General features: G+C 38.6%; 1 protein-coding gene across 1 annotated transcript; it reads right to left on the bottom strand.

Annotated features, from left to right (window-relative positions):
• Nucleotides 1-8835: 8835 nt before the first annotated feature.
• Nucleotides 8836-22751, bottom strand: LOC121416996 (gastrula zinc finger protein XlCGF57.1-like). Its single transcript, XM_041610536.1, has 3 exons — nucleotides 22684-22751; nucleotides 13650-13817; nucleotides 8836-11487 (listed from the first exon to the last, which is right to left on the bottom strand). Exons 2-3 carry the CDS (start codon nucleotides 13807-13809, stop codon nucleotides 9875-9877), a joined length of 1773 nt encoding a protein of 590 aa, XP_041466470.1. The 5' UTR covers nucleotides 13810-13817; nucleotides 22684-22751; the 3' UTR covers nucleotides 8836-9874.
• Nucleotides 22752-24857: the final 2106 nt, after the last annotated feature.

The raw sequence follows: 24857 nt of genomic DNA, 5'->3' as shown, positions 1-24857 counted from the left end.
TGCAAGAATTACAAGAGACAAAATGGCTTATGCATTGGTATATACTTGCCCGTATTCTAAAGTTGGGTTTAACTTGGGTCACGGTCTTACTCTGCTTAAATAATGTCAAAATTTTTCTTACATTGTATGTTTTTTATGTTTGCTCTTGCCTTACTCATGAGGTGTGAAGAAAACTATCATATTTATCCTTCTGAAACAGTTCAGAATGATTCCAGAGAAAGGGGAGCCGATACATTGAAATAATACTGCAAGAGATTTATGCCACTATTGGCTATTCATAGTTAACCCACAACTTTAAACAAGTTTAAATTAAACCCGACTTCAAAATACGGGCCACATGAAGCTTATCGATTGATCATGGAGCCTATTTCTACTATGGATCAATAATCGATGCACAATAATTAATGCAATCAATCATAGAAATCGGTCCAGTGCTCAGGGGGCCACTTCCATTGACAAGTGGATACCATGCGTGACCATGGGGTCTCGAAAAGCACCCTAAACACCTAATTCCCATATTCTGAAAATGCACCCCTTAACAAGTATTGGCGTGTGAAACCATACCCTTAACAAGTAAACGAAATGATACTCTTGGCAAGTATTCCCTGTAATGAACCCCTAAGCAAGTACAGGAATAGTATGCCTATGTCACGGGTCCTTCACTTGTCGGTTTCACCTTAACACATTTGGTTTAATACGACCCCACCTTCCACACCTCGTGCAAATTGGACTCTAAACACGTAGTGTTTGGGCAAAAAGGACATCCTTTATAAAACATTTAATTTTGTTTAATCATCCCCGCAAATTTGACCCTAAACTCGTAATTTTCTTAGCAAAATAGATACCTTTTTTCATTATTTTTGTGTTTTTGATACGTGATAAACCCTTATCACGTTACGTATGTAACATGCCTATCTTCAAAAAGACATCTTTTTTACATGTTTTTTGGGTCGCGCATGGTATCCACTCGCCATGCATGTAAGTGCCCCCCCCCTGGGGTCCAGTGATCAATCATATCCTGTGCAGTGCACAGCATACCGGTATGGGTGATATGATAGGTAAATTGCCAATTCGTCCACTGCCAACTTGTCCACACACCACATGGTCTACTTTCATTTTGTCATTCCGTCCAACATTTCGTCTAAATGGGTGATTTCAAGTTCAGTGTTGACCTTTTGGTGTTGGTGTTAGGTCAATTTTTACACAATTATAACGCCAAAAATAAAATGAAGATAGTCCTGAAAAGTCACTCATTATTTGTTGAGGTGTTAATAATGTGATCTGGATCAGTTTTACAAATTATGACAAGTTTTGGTGCCAGGGGAAGCAATCCAAATTTCAACACTAACACCAACACCGAGGCCAACACCGGACTTGAAATCACCCAATCATTTGATCCAATAACCATTTGGTTCAATTCATCAAATGTCCATTTCGTTTTGTAACCGGTTGGTCTAATGTCCATTTTCTTTTCATTCACTTGGTCCACTTAGACCAAATGACATATGCAGAAATTTAAGTATGACTTAGAGTCGCACTTAAATACCGAGTTGCGGATGGTATGAAAGGCTTGACCCCATTGGTCAGATCGTGTGATGAGAACGCGCACTAATGCGTATCTATCAATAAGATCGCGCGTTGCATATCATGTACGCGACGGCATTTAAGTGCAACTTAAGTCATGCTTAAATCTTTGTGAAACACCCCCCTTGTGGTGAGTGGACGAATTGATGGTAGACCAACTGATAGTAGATGAGTTGGCAATTGGATGAATTGAAAATAAACTGTAACCATTCACTACATGATCAACCACTATCATCTGGTTTTAAAAGATCATGTTGTGAATGGTTATGATGTGTTCACATGATCGATATGATAGTGGTTGATCATGTGAATGGTTATGTGTTCATAGTGGTTTATCATGTTGTGAATGGTTATGTGTTCACACGAGTGATATGATAGTGGTCATGTTGTGAATGGTTATGATGTGTTCACATGAGTGATATGATAGTGGTCATGTTGTGAATTGTTATGATGTGTTCACATGAGTGATATGATAGTGGTCATGTGAATATGGTTATGATGTGTTCACATGGGTGATCTAAATAGTGGCTGATTGTGTTGTGAATGGTTATGATGTGTTCACATGGGTGATTTTAAAGTGATTGATCATGTTGTGAGTGGTTATAATACTGTGTTCACATTGATGATTTGATAGTGCATTCAGCTAAGTATATGAGGCCCATATGGGATTTCTCTGCAACAATATGGGCCCCATAGGAGCAACACATTATCGGGCTAATGCAGGGGTCCAATTTGGGTCCTATATACTGTTTGCAGTATTATCCCCATATGGGTCGGGTGGGTAAAATCTGAGCGTGCCCACATAAAACCCCATGTAAATCCTACATGGCCCATCTAGGTCCCAAAAGAATAAAGTATTGTATTTTCAAATGGATTTCATAGGGTAAAGTCTGGGCATGCACACAATAATCAGGGCTGGTATTCAATTTGAAACTAGTGTCATGATTTTAAATATTTTACTCTGTATTTTTGCCCAAGGAAAATAATCTATGGTATTCAATTGTATTTTTTTTTACTAAGTATTTTGCTCTAATATATTAAATAGGCTGCCTTAAGCCAGGTAGCTGACTGAATTTGATTCCGGGAGGGTGGGGGGGGGGGCAGTTCCATTGACGAGAGGATACCATGCACGACCATGGGGTCTCGAAAAGCACCCTAAACACGCATTTTCCATATTCTGAAAATGCACCCCTTAACAAGTATTGGCGTGTGGAACTACCCTTAACAAGTATTGGAAACCAAACGATAACAAACAAACCTAAACAAGTACAAGAATATTTTATTGGTATGTCACGGGTTCTTCGATCGTTGGGACATCGTTTGGTTTAGTGCGCCCCCACCTTCCACACCTCATGCAAATCGGACTCTAAACACGTTAGTGTTGGGGCAAATTGGACATCCTTTATAAAACATTTTCATTTTGTTTTATTATCCCCGCAAATTTGACCCTAAACACGTAACTTTCCTAGCGAAATAGATACCATTTTTTCATTATTTTTGTGTTTTGACACCCTTATCACGTATACATACGTAAGGTACCCTATCTTGAAAAAGACGTCCTTTTTACGTGTTTGGGGCGCATGGTATCCACTCGTCATTGTAAGTGGCCCCCTGGATTTTATTTAAGCAAAATACTTCACCCAAAAAATTAAATACCAAAGATGGTTACATATTTTACCTGAGCAAATACTGCGTAATATACTTAAAATTCTAGTTTCAGTATCAAACTGAATACTAGCCCAGCTGGTCTTATTTCTACTTTGTCTACAAATCATCTTTTCTTGTGTCAAATCAAAAGTTGCCGGTTCTTAAACAGTTCTTCAAACCATATCAAAGGGTATAAATCCGGGATTAAAATAATGGTATCTAATCAAATAGAATAAAATCCACCAAAAATCTAATAACAAAGATATTGAATCCTAAAGTTTGGCAATAAGTGAAAAGAGTTACATGCACATCATTATGAATATTCATTAGGTGGGCTGATGATATCATGTCCTCAGTTTCCTTTTTCCTTATGTACCTATTTTTTTCTTTAATACGTGTGTGTATGATATGTCTCCTTTGCAATAAAGTAAGTTGCAGCAATTAATATCTAATACATGAAATCAGTTGTCAATCCCATTTTTTTTAATTCCTGGAGGAAAAAATTTGAAAAAAACCCATTTCATATCATACTATACAAAAGACCAAGTGAGAATATGACGCTAATTTGCTCATTGGATATTCTTGAAGACTGACATGCGTAGAACTGTTTCACCACAATAATGCAAATTTTAAACATGTCATAATCTTGTTATTCCTTGTCCAATTTCGATTGAATTTTCAGTGTTGTCTTTTTTTTTCTTTATTTCCTCAACCCAATCAATCTGGATTAATTGGAGGTAACTAGGCCAAGAGGACAGACTAGAAATTAATCAAAATGGTAAATTGAGTGAACGGCCATTAGATTAGATCAAATGACTCAAAGACATATTGGAATGAGACCATGTGTAATGAGACTTAGAAACAGAAAGTAGAAGCAAAAGTAATCCAATCTACAAGTTACCATTCACTCTCTACATGGCCGTACATAGCGGGTGAGGAGGGGGCAGTTGCCCCCCAGAAATTTTGAAAACTTAACATTTTTTTTACTGGAAATTTACACACAAAATTCACCAGAAGTATGCACAAAATCCTTCTATCCACTTGACAAAATGCAAAAACGCCCCAATGACAAGCTCATATGCTTTGCTCTCTCGTACCTTTGCGTAGGTTAAAAAAAAAGTTTACACGTACTCCCCCCCCCCCCGGCAAATTTCCGCTTATACAGCCATAACTTAACATCAAACTCCATCACTAACATGTTTTAAAGTTTTTTGTATATCCTGTTTAATACTCTCCAGTCAAACCAATAGAATGTATGATATTAGCAGACCAATAACCTATATCAAATAGTATAAAATGTGTAAGATCAAGTGACGAAGTATTGTACATGTAAAAGACATTTGATTGTGACTTGTGTTAATACAGATACTCCATTGTGACTTGCATGACATCAAATCTTGACTTATTAAGGTTACATACTTTGTAGGTGGCCTAACCAAGTATTGACCATCACAATTTAAATGTGATAATTCAACCCTTACTATAGGTGGAAATAAATCACTTTATCAGACTCTTTTTGTCTTAAACAAATGGAATTTTTATCAAGGACTTTAACCGCCCTTTCAAACAGTAAAATAAAATCATAATTTGAATGATTCCAGTGAAAAATAAGGCTTATGACAAATTCGTAGCACGTATGAAACCAAACAAGAATCACAAATGCTTATTACAATCACAAATTCAAATTCTACGTGAATATCAGATAAGATTCACTCAAATTATGATACAAATTTTACGTGTGAAAGGCTTGACCTCCAAAACATCTTTTGGGGGGCAGAGCTTACTTGTCCCTTCAAGCACTTCATACAATCGTCATGCACTCATCGTATCGATGCAGTGCTTTGATTCACAAGTCACCAAGGACACATACCGCCTTCGCTCGGGAACTCAAATTAAAATCATTGTTTTTGAGTGAGCGTGTGAAAGGTCTGATGATTCTAAAGACAAATTGCAATCATCAATATACAGTGGCAGTCAGCAATCTTTGAGCATAGTTTACACTTGGGTCCAGAACAATAGAGTGACCAAGCCAGAACAATAGGAAAACAATAGATTCACTGTACCATTTCCTTTGTTCTTGCCCGAATGTAAAAAATTGAGTGTATACTATGCTCAAAGATTGCTGACTGGGTCTGTAATGATGATTCAAGATTCACGTGTGAAAAGGCCCTATGCCTATAGAATCATTCAAATTGAGCCAACCTTAAAGATAAATTCCAGTTCTGGTAACGATCTCAAAATGACTTTTTACAGAATCTAATATAATGAACACCCAACTGTCTGTTTGCATGAATAAAAAATATGTGCCAAAGGATCCTGAAAGAAAATGTGTAATTGCTGAGAAATAAGCGCGGATTCGGTCACTTCCGTCGGGTCTTTATTCCAGCAAAAATAATACAATGTCCCACGTGTGCCTATCCGTGTTGGTGATCTTCAGTGTGAACATTTTTCAGCGTAGATTTCAAGATTTCACAAAGTTCAGTTTATGTTACTGTACCAGATCTAGATCCTCAATGATATACTGACAATTAAGCCTGGTTTACAGACTTTCTCATGAAATCAGTGTTTACTGCAACTATTGGCATTTCTCTTCAAGACATATCCATTCTCATCACATTGCAAATAACACCCCTCCCTTTCTGTGTAATAATTCTGTCTGCACCTCTGAATAGAAAACTAAATCGAAGGCACACTCTACATGTTATATATTATCATTATCATCATCTCTTTTTCTATTACAAAAGTAAAAAAAAAAAAAAATATGATCTGTAGTTATTTTCTCCAAATTTACTCAATTGAATCAGACAAATATAATTTCATCCTTATATACCATGGTTACACTTCGTAATTCCGAAACACGTAAATTGCCTACATGTATACCTCGATGTTCGTTAATCCAAACATTTGTGGCGAAAGAGGGTTCGTTAATCCAAACATTTGTGGCGCAATTCCGAAGGTTCGTTAGTCCGAAAACGAAATGAGGTTCATAATTCCGAAGGTTTGTTAATCCAAAAACGAAATGAGGTTCGTTATTCCGAAGGTTCGTTAGTCTGAAACGAAATGAACAACGAACCTCATTTTGTTTACGGATAAACGAACCTTCGGAACAACAAACCTTTTTTCCGTTTTCGGATTAACGAACCTTCGGAACAATGAAACTCATTTTGTTTTCGGATTGTCGAACCTTCGGAACAACGAACCTTATTTTGCTTTCGGATTAACGAACCTTCGGATTAACGAACCTTCGGAATATCAGAACCTTCCGAATAACGAAGCTTCGGAATTACAAATGTATACGATATACCATATGAGCAAAACAAAATGGGTTGAAATAAAGGATATAATACAATAGTGATAGCAACCCATCATTATTCCCACTTAAGCAATTAACCCTATCACACACTGTAATTTCATCCTTAATATGAGCAAAATAAAGCTAAATTTAAATATTTTAGTTGCCAATTTAATTGAAAATAAAGAATTTTCTACCAAATTAAAATTTATATTTTTCAAGCAAGACATTTGATTCAATGGAAAGTAGATAAACATGAAAATCCTTAAATAAATTAATGAAATACATGAAAAAAGAGTTGAATATAAATTTCAAGGAAAATGAAATATTCATTTTCACATTCATTACTTTCAATCAATGAGATATATGCACATATAACTATCATTGCTGGATTGATCAAATAAATAATGTCAATTTAGAAGCGTCCACAAGGCTGAGTATTATGCACTCACACAATTATTTTCCGCTTTAAAGCTAAATGCTAGTTTTGGAAACGATATCAAAATGAGTTCGTTCAGAATCCAATGAAATGACCACCAAAGTGTCTGTTTGTATGAATAAAACGTATGTGCCAAAGGATTCTGGAAGAAATTGTGTAATTGCTGAGAAATCAGCAAATAAGCACAGGATTCGGGTAGAGCGTCGGGCCCGACATTCAAAGCAATAATTGTACACTGTCCCACGTGCGCTTATCTGTGTTGGGGATCTTCAGTCTGAACATTTTTCAGCGTAGATTTCAAGATTTCACAAAGTTCAGTTAATGTAACTGTACCAGATCTAGATCCTCGATGATATACTGACAATTAAGCCTTGTTTTACAGACTTTCTCATGAGATCAGTGTTTATTGCAACTAATGGAATTTCTCTTTAACCTGATCTTCAATGCAAACTGAATTACTGAAATATAAAATTGCTCAAATACATGGATTTCTGAACAAATCACGGATTACGTGCATGTCAATTTTTGTCACGATCGCGCGATCGACAGCCAAGATCATAAGAGGGGGGGAGTGGGCTGAATCATCCCCCAGTCTTCTTAGGCATCAAAATAGCCCAGTCTATTTAGGGTTAATCCATTTTGAAGTCAACTATGCATTTTCAGAACATGCTTTGAAACCCCAAAGAAGGCAAGTTTAAATAGATTTAAGGCTATTAAACAGAAATTATTATTGTAGACAACTCTTGTGAGAAGACCCCTATCAATCATTCCAACATGCTCACAATTTTAATTAAAACATTGCCTATTGAAATCAATGATTTTCAGCTTTGATATATTATACTGTCTGTTAGCACCCCAAACCTACATCAAACATTTGCTTTATTGCTATCATAATGGCACTTGTTATACAAATTAATTTCACCCTGCATAAAAAAAACTTCATACGTACGCATATAAAGTTTAAAAAAAAAATCAAGTTTAAATTCACTCATATAATTTGCATGTTCCATAACACGTGTTGCACTTCTATTGTGAGTAAAACTCAGAGGCCCGTATTCTGAACTCAGGTTTGAATTAAACCCTGGTTTAAAGTTGTGGTTTAACTATGGAGAGCCAATGGGGGACAAATCTCTATTAGTACACATTGGCCTGTATTCTGAAGTCGGGTTTAACTTAAATTATGGGAAGCCAAAAGCCAAAATTGTTATTACGTTGTATGTTTCTTATGTTTACTGCGCTCTTTCCTGATTCATCGATGGTGAAGACAATCATCTATTTCCTTGACAATTATAAATGATTTCAGAGCAAAATGAGTTGAAATATGATATCTCTACCGTTAGTGATTTACATGTATGTAACAATTGGCTATCCATACTTAAACCCCAACTTTAAACCTGAACTTAAACCCAACTTCAAAATATGGGCCATTGAATTTATTAACTCACAGGACATTTAAATCATCCATAACTGCTGGGAATGATAACTGAAGTATTTTTCTTCATTATGAAAACAAGGGGGAAACAAAATAGTAAACATAAGAAATATGCAATGTACAGTGTAAACATAGTTTTTGGCATGTTTTGCATAATTCTAGCACTGACTTGACCGTGGTCTAAGTTAAACCTGACTTGAGAATGTGGGCCATACAGATTAATCTCTAGATCTTGGCGGACCAATGCATATGAAAGAAAGACCCCATATATATTTGCGTACCTAAAACTTAAAGGCCTGGTCACACCGCCCGAGCATTGTTGGAGCGGAGAGAAAAAAATCATCACCGCTCGCTACCGTTCACCATTTTCGATTTCGATCGTTTGGTTTTTTTTTTCCCCCAATTTTGTGAGCGATATTCGACCCTCTCTCCCTACCGCTCCACGACCGCTCCAACAACGCTCGGGCGGTGTGACCAGGCCTTAACTTAAACATGAATTTCATTAAAATTTCACGAGAATTCCCAGTTGACATTGCTTCTAATAATTTCTTAAGAGTAAGTGTGTTAAAACTTGAGAGAAATAAATGATTTTCTTGGTTAGCTTGCAATCAGGATCTGTTCGGGGGATACAATTAATAACCCAACACCAGATGACATCCCTCCAAACACCAACAGTGACCAACTTCAGGTTTAGTTTTGTGGCTGGTGTTGCCTTTACAACAACATCAGATTTATAAAAAGAAAACACCATGCTTGAAATTAATGACACCATCTATGCAATTGATAGCTCAATGCCAGGTGAGACATCCCTTCAAACATCGACCTCACTGCATGTTTGGTGTTGAATCTGGTGTTGTTTAACCCCAACCCCAGTTTTCAGGACCAAACTTGATATCACTTGAATGAAAACGGGAGCATTTCATGAAAGGACTTGTCAGACGTTTTATACAAAAGTTACCATAGTAACCATACTTCACAGCCAATATGAGATGTCAGATCCAACAACTTGTCGGATGAAAAAGTTGATGAAATGCTCCCCAGTATTAAATAAATGACCCGGGCATATATAGTGATAACATCCTTCATCAAATGAAAAGAAATTTGGAATGATAAGTAGAATTATTTTCTTGACCTTTGATACATGAGACCATGGGTGTTCCACAAAAGAGTTATACATGTGAGTGCAATTCAATAAACATATGCTTACATCAAAGTGCAAACCTACACATGATATCTAACAAGGAATACGGCTAATTTTCTGTTTTAATTCACATGCTTTGAGGATTAATCATGACTCGGATTAATGGGATGATGCGTTGAATATACCACATTCAATTGACAATTAAATACATTTCTTAATCACAGATTATCTTTGTTAAATCTCCCCTACAAGCAGACTGTATTATTGGGCATACATATAAACCAAACAGATATGAATGTGATCTTTTTCCCTGAGGGTCAACTGTTATCTTGCTCTCTATCAAGGATCATCTAACGTATGGGTTGCCATGTGCAACGTCAAATGACCACTCTGGGGGAATTTCTTGCCACATAGGGCACACTCGTACGGCTTCTCCCCTGTATGAGTTCGCATGTGAACCACCAACGTCCCGCTCTGTGCAAACCTGTTGTTACAAACAGAGCACTTGTAAGGTCGATCACCCGTGTGAGTCCGCATGTGTGTGATGAGTCCCGTGTTCTGCGTGAAGCGCTTGCTGCAGACGGTACACTTGTGCTTCTTCTCCCCTGTGTGGATCTTTTTATGGTTCGAGAGGCCATCCCAGCGAGAGAACTCCTTTTTGCAGACATCACATTGGAAGGGTTTTTCTCCCGTATGTGTTCGCAGGTGCTTTGTCAGCGTCTTCTTCGCCGTGAATGCCTTCTTACAGTAGGTGCATTTGTAGGGATTCTCTCCGGTATGGATACGCATGTGTATCGTCAGGAGTCCGCTCTGGGCGTACTTCTTGTCGCAGATGGTGCATTTGTAGGGCTTTTCGCCAGTATGGACACGCATGTGAGTGGCGAGGCCGCTGCTCTGGCCGAACCCCTTCTTACAGATAGTGCAAATGTATGGTTTCTCCCCGCTGTGGGTTCTTCTATGGCTCCTCAGGCTACTCAACCGAGGAAAGACCTTGTCACAGTCTTGGCACGCGTAGGGTTTCTTTCCCGTATGGATCCGCATGTGGGACACCAACCCGCTGTTGTAGTAAAATCCCTTGTTACAAACAGAGCAATGCAACGGAGCATCGCCAATGTGCGTACCCATGTGTTCTGAAAGACTGCTGCCGTGAGAGAATCGTTTGTTGCATACCGTGCACTGGTAAGGTTGTTCTTTGGTATGGGTCCTCATGTGAACCACAAGGCCTTCTGACCGTGCAAAGCACCTCTTGCAGACCTTGCATTGATGCGGTTTCTCCCCGCTGTGGACTGTCATATGCTTCCTAACCCCACTCCGCTGTGAGAAGCTCTTTGGACAGACTGGACATTTAAAAGGCTTTTCCCCCGTATGGGTTCTTATGTGGTCATCAAGGTTTCTGGTACGGTGAAATCCCTTACCGCAGATGGAGCACGTGTAGCGTAGCTTCTTGTCGTGGATCGTCATGTGGTCCTTCAGAAGCTCACTCTCGGAAAAAGGCTCATCGCACACCGAGCACTTGAAGGATTGTGCTCCGATGTGCGTCGCAACGTGAACAGCCAGCGTGCTCCTCTTGAAGTATCCCCTGTTGCATACAGAGCACTTGAATGGCTTTTCTCCTGGGTGACTTTTCATGTGCTCCCGGAGGAGACCGCCATGGGCAAATCCCTCGTTACAAACATGACACGCGTACTTTAAGTCTTTCCCGTGTGTTTTCACATGCTCCTGCAGTTGGTCTTTGAAGTTAAAAGCAACGTTGCATATGCAACACTGGTGGCAAGACTCTCCTATCTTAATACTGTCTGTGTCCTCACCATTGTTAGGGGTTGGTGTGCCATCAGTGCAGCTCAGAGAGGCTTCACCAATAAGTTGAAGAGGTTTGGTCTCAACTTCGGATTCCGACTGCACCTCTGTCTTCACCTGTCCTGAAGATTCCTTATATGTGGTTTTCTGGCTACCTGGAGCAAACAAGAAACCATAAAGGAAGAGAATGAATATCATGTATGAGCATGCGCATATTTAGACAGCTGAAATCTGTCTGTCTGGAGAGATTTAACACGTTTTTTTAACTCTTTCAGTTTCTCATTGATTAATACGCAGTGGTGCTCATGAACCAAAGCAGTGAGGTGCTGTAAACCAAATGCAATCGGTAGTTCAAGTGTGACTTTTTAGGGCGTTTTCACACGTGAACCATGAATCACCATAGTATTCATGATTGCAATTCGTCTTTAGAATCAACTGACCTTTCACAGGCTCACTTGAAAACTGATTTGAATTTGAATTCCAGAGCAAAGGCGGTATGTGTCCTTGGTGACTTGTCAATCAAAGCACTGCATTGATACGATGAGTGCATGACAATAGTATTATCTACTGAAGTGCTTGAAAGGAAATGGAAGCGCCGCCCCTCAAAAGATGTTTTGGAGGTCAAGCCTTCACACATTTCATACCGTATTTTGAGTGAAACTCAACTGGAATAGAATTTGAATTCATGATTGTGATTAGCATTCTCGCCTTATTTTTCACTGGAATCATCATTCAAATTACAATTGTTTAACATGTGAAGGGGGGGGGGGTTACTCACACTTAACTCTTTTGTATAACATCCCTTGGCATTATTTTAAAAATTAAGAAGCAAACAGAGTGCCTTCTAACTTTAATTGAAAAGAAAATCTAAAACTTTGCATTTAAACAAAAACATTTTATAATTTATATACAATCAAATGATGACTACCAATATTGGATAACTGGTTGAGAGTGAGACTCCCATAGGACGACGGCATACAGTTCAGTAGCGTATGCAGGATTTTGTAATGTGGGGGGGGGGGGGGTTCAAGCTGAATGAAATGTTGACCACCCCCCCAAAAACAGGGTCTTCACCACCAATTTTAGGTAGCTTCCTACCCCGAAAAAAATTGACAAAAAAGAAAAAGGGGGGGGGGGGAAGAAGGTCATCACCACCAATTTTAGGCCATTCCTACGTCCAAAAAATTGACAAGCAAAAAGAAAGAAGAAAAAAAAGGTCTTCACCACCAATTTTAGGTAGTTTCCTACCTTGAAGAAATTGACAAGCAAAAAATAAAGAGGGAAAAAAGGTCTTCACCACCAATTTTACATTGTTTCGTACTGTTCGTATTGTTTCGTACGCTACTAATGGCATAATTTTGGGGTCAAAGTAATAATAGAAGTCAAGTGCAAGAAAATGGCACAAATTTCCATGAATTTAAGAGGGAAATGATAAAGAAAATTAGTGAGTCTCACTCTCAATGAACAAGAGTTGGAAGCCTAAAGTCGACCGCACACCTTACGACTAGTCTCCGACCCAATATTGGAACAAATCGCATTTTGCTAAATTTCTGAAGATGTGAATCGAACATAATCATTTTATTTGAGGTTAAAATAAATTGAAATAATATTTTAATCATTTTGAAAGATTGAAAACACTTGTTTTGGAGCAAAGACCAAATTAGTTTCAAATTGCAGCCAATCGTAGGACTGCTATGACGTCATTATGACTAGATATCAAATTTGCTTTTATTCTAAGGATGATAGCATAGTCACAAAATTGATCATAGGTATTCGTACAATGATTTAGACCATTACACAGTAAGATATTCAAAGTCTCAATATTACCATCAAATTCTAGTACATTTTATTCTGAAAATGAGTCGCATACCAATCGGAAGGTGTGCGGTAGCCTTAAAGAGAAATGCCAGTAGTTGCAGTAAACACTGATTTCATGAGAAAGTCTGTAAAACCAGGCTTAATTGTCAGTATGTCATCGAAGATCTAGATCTGGTACAGTTACATAAACTGAACTTTATGAAATCTTGAAATCTACGCTGAAAAATGTTCACACTGAAGATCACCAACACAGATAGGCACACGTGGGACAGTGTATTATTATTGCTGGAATAAAGACCCGACGGAAGTGACCGAATCGGCGCTTATTTTGCTTATTTCTCAGCAATTACACAATTTCTTCCAGAATCCTTTGGCACATATTTTTTATTCATACAAACAGACACTTGGATGGTCATTATATTACATTCTGTAAAAAGTCATTTTGAGATCGTTACCAATACTGGAATTCATCTTTAAATCATAGTAACTCTCTACTTACCTGCATTTATTGATTCTGTTTGGTAGACTGCCAAAGTGTCACCCCATCCATTTTCTTCAAGGTTTTCTTCCTTAATAATGATTGTATGATATTCATTGATCATGCCTTCCGTATGTGGCTCCTCTGTCGGTTCTTTCTTGATTTGTTTTACGCCATTCATCTTGCCATCTGCAATGTTGAATAAGAAGAAAATTCAATTTATTGGGGAATCAAAAATGGAAATGAATCAAATATTGTGAAATTTAGATAAATATAGGATTAAGAGAATTAGGTGAGGTAGAAAAAAATGGGAAGGAATAGATCTTAGAAAAAGAATGGTTGCTTGAGAAATGAGATCTCAAATCTGATACCGAAAAGTTATGTTGTGAATATGATGAATTAAAGAAGTAGGCACGTTGTAAGGAGTGCTGTCTTATGAAAATAAATTTGAGCGGCCGATTGCTCAGAAAAACTTACTCATTAGGAATTCACAAAGAGTATACATATCTCACATATCCACTGATACGAATGCGAAGTGTGGCCTACTTTTTTTATATTCAGAACTTGAAAGGGAGAAATCACTTACAAGTAATTCAGAACTTGAAAGGGAGAAATCACTTACAAGTAATCTTGTAAAAAATACTGTCACTAGAATGGTCTAGATAAATAAAAGCTTGAAGTGCAAGGAAAAGTATTTGGACAGTGTACAGGTGTATTGACTTGTGCATGAGTGTCATTTGTTCCTCTTGAAGGGAATATGTATCTCATTAAGCTGACAATGACTCAATGTGAGCACCAGGACGGATGAACACAAAGCCTGGAGGCGTCTGGGGAGTAAAATTATTTACTACGTAGGCTTACTCCCCATGACGCCTGGCACGGCAAGGTATAGGGCCACACGAAAGAGAGTTTTTGGAGAAAACAATGTTGCTCCAAAATTACTTGATTTGTTTAACTTGCTAGCCACACAAAATGTAAATGGAAATCAAGTTCAAATCCCCCATTACATACATTTATTTATTTATTTTTAACAAGGAGAAATATTAGAAATATCATGAAAAATCATGAGCAGATACTCACCGATGATCTTGTCGCCATTTTCCTTCTTTGTTCGTAGCCTAGTTACAAGACGCTTATAAGATCATGCGACGATATCATGAGCAGTGACAATTTTTTTTAAAAATTCAATCGGCTCATAATGAGCTAATGCAAGCATTTTACAATTCACGATATTCATCAGCCGATTGAATATTTTCTTTTCTTTTAAATTGGCACTGCTCATAAAATCGTCGCCCGATCTTATAGCGTCTTGTAAGTAACTAGGCTACGAAAAAAGAAGGAAAATGGCGACAAGATCATCGGTGAGTATCTGCTCATCTTCTTACATGATTTTTTGTAATATTTCTTGTTTTTAAAAATAAATAAATATACATAATGGGGGATTTGAACTGTTTTCCATTTTTTGTGGCTAGCAAGTTAAACAAATCAATTATTTTGGAGCAACATTGTTTTCTCTAAAGACTCTCCTTCGTGTGGCCCTATATGCCGTGCCAGGCGTCATGGGAGTACGCCTACGTAGTAAACAATTTTACTCCCCAGACGCCTCCAGGCTATATGAATACTTTTACGTTGACTTAGGCCTAACTTTTGTTAGTCCCTAAAAATCAGGCCTGAGAGTGGCCCTTTCCAAAAATATCTTTTTTTTGTGAACGTAGGGAGTGAAGTGATCAGTGCCTCCCACCTAATGGCCGAGGGTCCAGGGGCAACGCCCCGGAGGGGGTCTCCACTGACTCCCTTTTTAATTAGAAAAATTAATTTCAAGAATTTAGTTTTGGGCCAAGGCATATTTTGTAATGAAATAACTGTGTAGTAAAATCTGACTGAACCAAAGAAATCAAACATATATCCATTCTATCAAGAGAATAAAACAGGCGAACATTGACAATCTTATTCATGTAATTTCACCACACAGGGGTTTCTAATTGAGGACAAGGTTACGGTATATCATAACCTTGTAGTTGTACATTGGATAAGTGAGGCAAGATCTACCTACATAGATCTAGTCTGAAATGATAATTGATACATGTTTTTATTATCTAGATCTAGATTATGATTTTTATTTAGATTTGGCCATGTGCTGCTTGATCATGCTCCAGCTGCCATTCGCATACTTGACTTCCTTATTACACCACGTACAGTAAGCTTTACCGGGTTCCTCAATTTTCCATATTCACTCATTGGCCACCCTTCCATCCACTGATTTTTCAACCCACTTGCAAGTCTATTTCTCACGAACTAAAGCGTTGATCCCTTTCACCCTCACCTCGATCAAGAAATTTCTGTTGAAAAGCCATAATATTTCACAAACTTTTTTGTTTTTTCACTCGCACGGAAGAACTCCCGTATTGACAAATCACCGTAATCACGCCCAGCGGTACCCAGGGAGCTAGTTCCTTGGGCTTGGGTTATCCTAGCGCCTGCATGCATGAACTGAATGCAGCCATCGCACGCGCACGGAGTGCACACTGCAATATGCGAGAACTGTCTGTTGGGTAATACAAAATGGCAGCACCCATGATCAATACCGACCGTGTGCGATAAACTTCAAATAGCCGTCGAAGAATCAAGTTTTTGAATGCATGACGGCAATTTTCATAAAAAGTAACGACAGCAAGTTGCCAGAACTTTGTGTGAATTTGGGCGCGATGTGCCCTTCATTTTCAAGCAATTTTCGCGAATAAGGCATTGAAAATAGACACCCTAACCCCCCTTCATTTTATACCGGATTTACATCGATCTCAGAGACCACCTATGTTGGTGAAAAAATATCGGAAAATCTCAGGCCTGCTAAAAATGTTTTATCAAATTATGGGCGAAAATAATGTGTCCGGTGCGGTGGAAATTAGGAACTGGTTCCTAATTTCACGATAATGCCAACCAAGATAATGCCTCAATATCATTCCGGCGCTAATGCAGTTTCGCACTGGCTGATTACCAGCATACCTAATCACCAATACTTGTTCCCAAATGTCATGACAAGTCTCTCAGTCACATTTCGATGTCAATATATCCACCACTTTTCAAAATATTGTGATCAGGAATGGCTGTATTTCGGCTTCGATCTCAACGTCGTTGATCGACACGGCGTAGACATCGCTTCGCGGATCGCTTGGATTCACCGTGCACCGTAATGTTGATATGAACTGAAGTAAGCAACCAACAGTAGAGGCGCACGGCCAATATTGGAGACTGTCTCCAATGTGGGAGATTATCTCCAATATCAGAGACTTTTATAAAGAATTTGGGTATCCAATTTCAGAGACAGTCTCCAGTTTTGGAGACTAATTTCCTTTGTTTACATTTGCGGCAAAAGGATTACCTTGTTGGCGGCAAATAAAAATGTGATAAGCAGATTCCTCATGAAAATTTACACCTTTTCACCGTCTAGGCCTACTTTAAAAATTCACCGTCTACTTTTGTTTTGATAAGGATTTTTGTTGTCATCCACACACAAAACAAATGGGCTTCTGACCTCAGCGAGACAAACTTTTGGTTGGAAAAAATTGTGCTTTTGTTGGTGTCGTTTCTTTTGTCCTTTTGCAAAGCAAGTCTCCAATGTGGGAGATTGTCTCCCCTATTTGGAGAGTCTCCCATTTTGGCCATGCGCCTCTACTGACCAAATCATGCGAAAATGTGGCGAACAAACTGCCAGCATGCCTATGCCGCATGCGAATCTATGTTCGCATGATTTGGTTGCTAACTTCAGTTCATATCAACATTACGGTGAATCCAAGCGATCCGCGAAGCGATGTCTATGCCGTGTCGATCAACGACGTTCAGGGACCTGGGAACGATTTTTTCAGTGGGGGTGCTGAAATCTCTCCTCAAAGGTGGAGGGGGGGGAGGAGGGGACACAATTGAGTTTTCCATAATTACACACACACACACACGTCTAAGGACATCACACACACCCCCACATATATATATATACATGTATATATATATATATATAAGGAATGCGAAACAAATTCACGAGTAATGCAGTTTTTGTAATGCCAACAATTAAGTTCTTTTATTCACTCTCCAAATTATCGGTAGACCTATACCTTCTTCAGGGAAGATGCTTGTATATACAGTCGTCCTCAAAATTATTCATACCCTTGTTGATATTTGTGATTTTTCATGTTTGTGATGAAATGAATGCATTTTATCAAGTTTCTCTATGATTTATGTGTGACCTACTAGTGAAAGAATAACAACAATGCACAATTCAAGAAATTTCTTTTTTCAGGGGTATTTTATTCATAGATATTCAAACAATGTCATGTTCAAAATTATTCATACCCTAGCTTTTCTGAGTCCAATGTCTTTCATTAATAGTCAATAGCATAGCCTTTGTTCTTTACGACTGCTTCTAGACGATTCCTGTAAGTGTCCACAAGCTTCCTGCACGTCTCCTGCGGGATGTTGGCCCATTCTTCCTTGGCGTAGGCCTCAAGCTGGGTCAGGTTAGTCGGTTCCTAGCCATCACTCTGACTTTCAGGTCTCGCCACAAGTTCTCGATCGGATTCAGGTCAGGACTCTGACTTGGCCATTCTAGGACGTTGACATCATGGTCCTTGAACCATTTCTTCACCAGCTTGGCGGTATGCTTTGGGTCATTGTCTTGTTGGTACTTCCAGTTGGGGCCAAGCTGGAGTTTTTCGGCAGATTCCTTCAAGTTCTCCTCAAGGATCTGGATGTAATCCTCCTTTTTCATGATTCCTTTGACTCGAACGAGGTTCCCTGTGCCACTGGAAGAGAAACATCCCCATAGCATTATGTGCCCACCACCATGCTTGACGGTTGGCACAGTGTTCTTTGGATTGTATGCTTCCCCTTTCTTCCTCCAGACGTATTCAACATCCATATGGCCAAATAACTCCAACTTCGTCTCATCAGACCACAGGATGGTTGACCAAAAGCTTGGATTTTGCTTCAGATGACCTCTAGCAAAGGCCAGTCGATCCTTCAGGTGTTTCTTCCTGAGCAACGGTGTCTTCCGAGGCCTGCGTCCATGGAGACCTCCTTTGTGCAAGACTCGCTCGATGGTGGACCGAGACACCTTCGTCCCTGACCGGTCAAGCGTTTCAAGTAGGGTCTTGGTTGTGGTCCGGGGGTTGTTGTTGACCTCTCGGCAGATTTTCCTGGCAAGTTTAGGGGACACCTTGCACTTCCTGCCACGCCCACTAAGGTTCTTCACAGTGTTGTACCTCTTGTGCTTCTTGATTACGCTCTGGACTGTTGCCACAGGGACGTCATACTGCTTGGAAATGGCCTTGTAACCTTTTCCCTCAATGTGGGCATTCACAAGACGTTGCCGTAGGTCCTCACTGAGCTCCTTCTTCTTGGCCATGATTATCAGAGACTGAGAATAACCAGAATGCTTTCCTCTATTTATACCCTTTTAGAAAGATGCTATTTTCCATCATTGTTTAATGGCTTGTTTAACAAAGAGGGTATTTAATTCATTGGAACATCTTGAAATAACTATAGAACAAAGAATAGCACATTCCCAGACAGTGAAAATAATGCGCATTGTCATAAAAGGACATTTTTGCTGAGGTATTGGCAAGGGTATGAATAATTCTGAACAAGTGCAAAAAATAACTTTCGACCCTATCTATTATTATGCTAATGAAGACTTGCCAGCTCATATGTCAAATCATGCATAGCAACAAGCAGACAAAAGATACAAAGAAAGTTACATCATAAAAGCTTTTACAAGTAAAGAATCTACCAAAGAATGTTTTTCCACAAGGGGTATGAATAATTTTGAGGACAACTGTATGTGTTTGTCAAAAGCTTTACACGTACAACAGCTTTTTGGCAACTATTTTTCATTTAAATATTGTAAAGAAATGGATGAAGAGAACAATGGTAGGCGTAGCTTAAATCAAGGTTCCCCAGAGCTATCTACCCTTTGGAAAAATGTCTCTGCCGGGAATCGAACCCGGGCCCCCAGCTTTGAACGCCAGTGCCTTAACCACTAGACCACAGAGACGGGTTAATGGCTAAGGCAACCCTGATTCAATTGACCGTCAGAAAGACAGATTTTCGACACCATATCAATTCCTTTGTTGGGTGAAGGTGAGTTTCGAATAATGACAAGCCGCCATGCCTCAGCTGGATCAAAGCTATTGCTTTGATACAGTACACGTATGGGAGAAGAAATACAAATGTGTAAAGCTTTACATGTACAACAGCTTTTTGGCAGCTCTTTTATATATGACAGTCACTTCTTAGCTTTCTTTTTATAAAAGAACATAGATATATAATTCAAAGCGCAAGATATTTTTTTTTTTTGGGGGGTTCATGTATTTGGTCCTGAAAAATTGTTTTTTTTTAGCAATGTTTGTGGTACTGAACAAGATGCATATATATGTAAGAAATAATAACCGCGAAAGTGATCAATGCGAGCAGATATATTTTATATATGCTCTGGTCTGATCGAAAGGGAAGGACTATTTGCAGATACCCATTAAGACGATACATATCAATAACCAAATACTGCGAGCGCGAAGCGCGAGCTGAATATTTTGACATTCCGACCTAAATGCTGGACATTCTAAGCACTTTTCTAATTATGAACAGTATAGGTATTTAACTATACAATTGATGCGAGCGCGAAGCGCGAGCGGAAATAAAAACGAGATTTTCGACCTAAAAATAGGACATCTTAAGCACTTTTCTAATCATGAACAGGATATGCATATTACTATACAATTGATGCTAGCGCGAAGCGGAAACGAAATTGAGATTTCAGACCTATAATTGGGACATTCTATTCATGTTTTGTAAATCAAGAAAATCATGGGTACTTTGATATATTCTTACATTAATATTGTGAGCGCGAAGCGCGAGCAGAAAATGTTTGATATTCTGATCTATAGCTCCACACTGAATGTAATATGGTTTGAACAGATAAAGAAAAATCAGACGAACATAAGAATAAAGATTTGATCAAAATCCGACAAAGAATATCAAAGTTGTTGCATTTTAAATATTAGCATTACTCCGTGGAAACAGTTTTAAGCATGTCTTCTTTAATATTCAATGAGCAAACTGATGATGTCATATCCCCACTTGTTCTTTTGTATTATATTATATAAAATTAGGTTTATTTAATATTTTCCCTTCAAGAACCCAAAACAGTTGACAACTGATTTAGTATATTAGATATTCTTTGCTGCAACTCATTTCATTATACGGGAGAGATATCATTCACACTGGTATGAAAAAAATGAAACGATTTTTATTCAATGTAATAACACAAGAAACATGATAGTGGGGATGTGACATCTTCAACCCACATAGGCAGAAATCCCAGAGGGGACAGGGGGCCTGTCCCCCTACCAAAAATAGTAGGGGACACAATTACTATTTTTAGTCTTTCATGGAGAAAAATACATCACTTCACAATCAAAATAATACCTTTTGGACTACATGATCTTACATTTTGGGTGAAAAACTTTTTTTTCTTTTTTTTTTTGCTTGTCATATTTTCCAGGCCCTGGTCCCCCTACTTTTGGGGACAGATTTCTTCCCATGTCAACACACCTATTAAATATTCATGACGACATGCATATCACCATTTTCATAAAATATTGCTAAACTTTTAGAATTAGATAACAGATATCAGATTTTCATAAAATTTTATATGATATAAATATTTTCAGCCCATAGTAGCCCCAAAACAAGCTGCGAATCTGAATAAACATGCGTGTTTAGAGTTAGACCTAGTATCTGGGCATTGTAAATACATTTTTTATTATAAAAATCAATAATGCGAGCGCGAAGCACGAGCAGAAAATATATTTTTTAAATTCCGATCTGAAAAAGGGTGAATTTAAACACTATCTTAAGTTCTGTGTCGGATAATTCTGATGTGGGGGGGGGGGGGTCTACAAAACGTCGTTCATTTTCATTACATTTCTGTCCTTTGTAAAGTTATACCACTAGATTTTCACCCCCAGCACCCCCGCTTCCCAGGGCCATGGGGCAGGGTGAAAAAGACTGAAATTTGATTTCTAATGTCTGACTTGTAATTGCTTATTCAAAAAAAGGGCGGTCGGGTGCGCACACACTTGATTCGACATAAAACCTAGAAGTTTCAACTTTCAAGTCCAGTCACACCTATGGCTATGTCCCTCCCTGCTATCGAGTAGTGTGTAAACTATGGTTATCACGTATCGCGCGCGACCACGTCTGTATCGGAGTGCCGAGCTTGAGTCGCGATAAAGGAGGGATGTTATTGGAATATGTGAACGACTATATAAATGATTTGCGATTGTCGGATGTGATAATTATGTACATCATAACATATATTAAAAAAAACACAAGGGAACCTGATTTCGTGGGGGTGCTACCTATGGAAAATAAAATTAAAACACGCAACAACCCCAGATAAATTTCTGGGGTGCTTCAGCACCCCCAGCACCCCCGCTTCCCAGGTCCCTGACGACTTTGAGATTAAACTAAAGCCGAAATACAGCCATTCCCGATCACGATATTTTGAAAAGTGGTGGATATATCGTCATCGAAATGTGACCGAGTGAGATCGACTGAGACTCTTTTAGTCTTGTCATGACATTTGGGAATAAATATTTGGATTAAAATTGGTGATGAGATGCTGGTAACCAGCCAGTGCAAAACTGCATTAGCGCCATCATTCCTTTATTTCATATGATTTCATTTTTCACTTGAAATTTTCGGCGGGCAGCTACCAGCTGCCTCACCGAAGTCCATCCGGGACGATACCCGGAGCTGAGCGTTTGAATGAAGCCGAAGTGCCGGGTCGACGACGTCCACAGCATGCAGCAAGAGCGGCTAGCGCTAGCCGACTCAACCCCGATCTCTGCATGCGGAAGTTGGCGTTAGTTTTGTTCGCCAATCGTGGTCGTTTGTTACCTGTCTCCTTAATATTTTCAAGACGCTATCTATCTTACACAATCCTAAAATTATAAATTAAACGATTCATGATATAAGTGAAATGAATAACACTCTATGAACTCACCAATTTAACGTTTATTTGATAAAGACGAGTCCGAGTTCGTAAACGCCGGAAATTAAATTTCGTTTATTATGGCTTCTACAATGAAACCAAATAAAAAGGAAAAGGGCGAGGTCGGGATCGGAGGGAGAGGCCGGTGCGAATTAAGGGGGAGGGGCACGCAGTATATCGTGGTTATTTGAGTGGAATCATAAACAATTTTTATTTTCTGTCAGATATGCATTTAGTTCTTCCATCCGGACGATGGGACGCACACATACACATAATTGTGGTAATTTGAACTGAATGATATATATTTGGATTTTCCCTGTGACTGCTATTGTTTACAACTTTGAGTAATGAATCTTCTATCTTGCCACATGTAACTACTTGCCATGTGCAACTTTTTGCCACATGCCCGGGGGGGCCACTTCCATTCACGAGTGGATACCATGCGCGACCATGGGGTCTCGAAAAGCACCCTAAACACGTAATTTCCATATTCTGAAAATGCAACCCTTAACAAGTATTAGCGTGTGAAACCCTACCCTTAACAAGTATTGGAAACAAAACGATACTCTTGGCAAATATTCCCTGAAATGAACCCCTGAACAAGTACAAGAATGTTTTATTGATACGGGTCCTTCGGTCGTCGGCTTATAAACCTTATTTGGTTTAGTGTCCAACCCCACCTTCTACACCTCGCGCAAATCGGACTCTAAACACGAAGTTTTGGGGCAAAAAGGACATCCTTTTTAAAACATTTTAATTTTGTTTTATCATCCCCGCAAATTCGACCCTAAACACGTAATTTTCCTAGCGAAATAGATACCCTTTTTTCATTATTTTCGTGTTTTTGACACCCTTATCACGTTACGTACGTAACGTGCCCTATCGTGAAAAAGACATCCTTTTTACGTGTTTTTTTGGTCGCGCATGGTATCCACTAAGTGGCCCGGGCCACATGCTACTACTTGCCACATGCAACTAATCGAAAATGATAGTGTGGAGCATATACTGTTTAATCAGGGTGACCAGCTTCAAAAAATGATATACGGGACCATTGACAAAAAAGATCAACAAAGAAGAAAATTGTGAAAAAATATAAAGAATTGGAAGGGAGGGTGAACGAAAGAATGAAGGAGAGAAAGAAAAGATGAAAGAAAATGGATGAATTAAGAAGAAAGAAAAAAAGTAAAAGAAAGTTAGAATAAATGAAGGATGAAAGAAAAATAAAAGAGAAAAGGTTTCAGTCATTCTTTTAATTGAATATAGAAAGAAAGAAAAAAAATGAAGGGAAGATGAATAAATGTGTGGAAGACAAAAGAGAGACAGAAAAAAGAAAGTAAGAAAAAAGGAGGAAGGATATCGAGGAAAGGAAGGTAAGAATGAAGGGATGAGGGAAAATAAAAAATGAAAGATAGTAGGAATAATGGAAGGAGAGAAAGAACAAAAAGAAAAAGCGGGAGAGGAATTAATGAAGGGAGAAGGAAGCAAAGAAAACTTTAAGAAAAGAACGAATGGAGGAAATACAAAAGGAAATTTTATAAAGAAGGCAAGTAAGAGAAATCAGGAAAGAATTAAAGAAAATTAACACAGAGAGAAAGGATCTGGAAAGAAATATAGGGAAAAGAGATAGATTGAACAAAAGGGGCAAGCAGGAAGGATGAAAGAGGAAAAAGTTCAACTACAAGCAAACAAAAACAATCCAATCTAACAAAAATCAATGTTTTGTTCCTCCGATTACGTACATCTCCAAATCAGCAATCTGAGAATCCATAATAAAATCATAAAAATTTGCCGCCGATTTAGTGATTATTTTGGTGGAATACATTTAGGTACTAAAAATGTTTTATGAAATTATGGGGGAAAATACTATTTCGACTATACTTCCTCTTTCTTTTCTCACTACATTTCTCCCTCTTTCTCTCCTTTTCCCCAGATTTCTTTTTTTTTTTGGGGGGGGAGGTGCCCCCGTAGGTACGCCGATGCATGAAAACATGCTTAACAATCATGACTGCTAAAGAGGGTTGTTGTGATTTTCACACCCGAGTGCTTCATTAACCCAGCCAGGGGCGGATATCTCTCCCAAAAGGTGGGGGGGGGGACAAGGGCTGGAAAATTTGACAAACAAACAGAAAAGGGTTATCACCCCCAAATTTAAGGTCATCTCGTCCTAAAATAAATGTTTTATTTCG

The sequence above is a fragment of the Lytechinus variegatus genome, chromosome 6 (genome assembly GCF_018143015.1).
Source record: "Lytechinus variegatus isolate NC3 chromosome 6, Lvar_3.0, whole genome shotgun sequence".
Classification (NCBI taxonomy): Eukaryota; Metazoa; Echinodermata; class Echinoidea; order Temnopleuroida; family Toxopneustidae; genus Lytechinus; species Lytechinus variegatus.
This window is presented reverse-complemented; position numbering and strand designations above follow the sequence as displayed.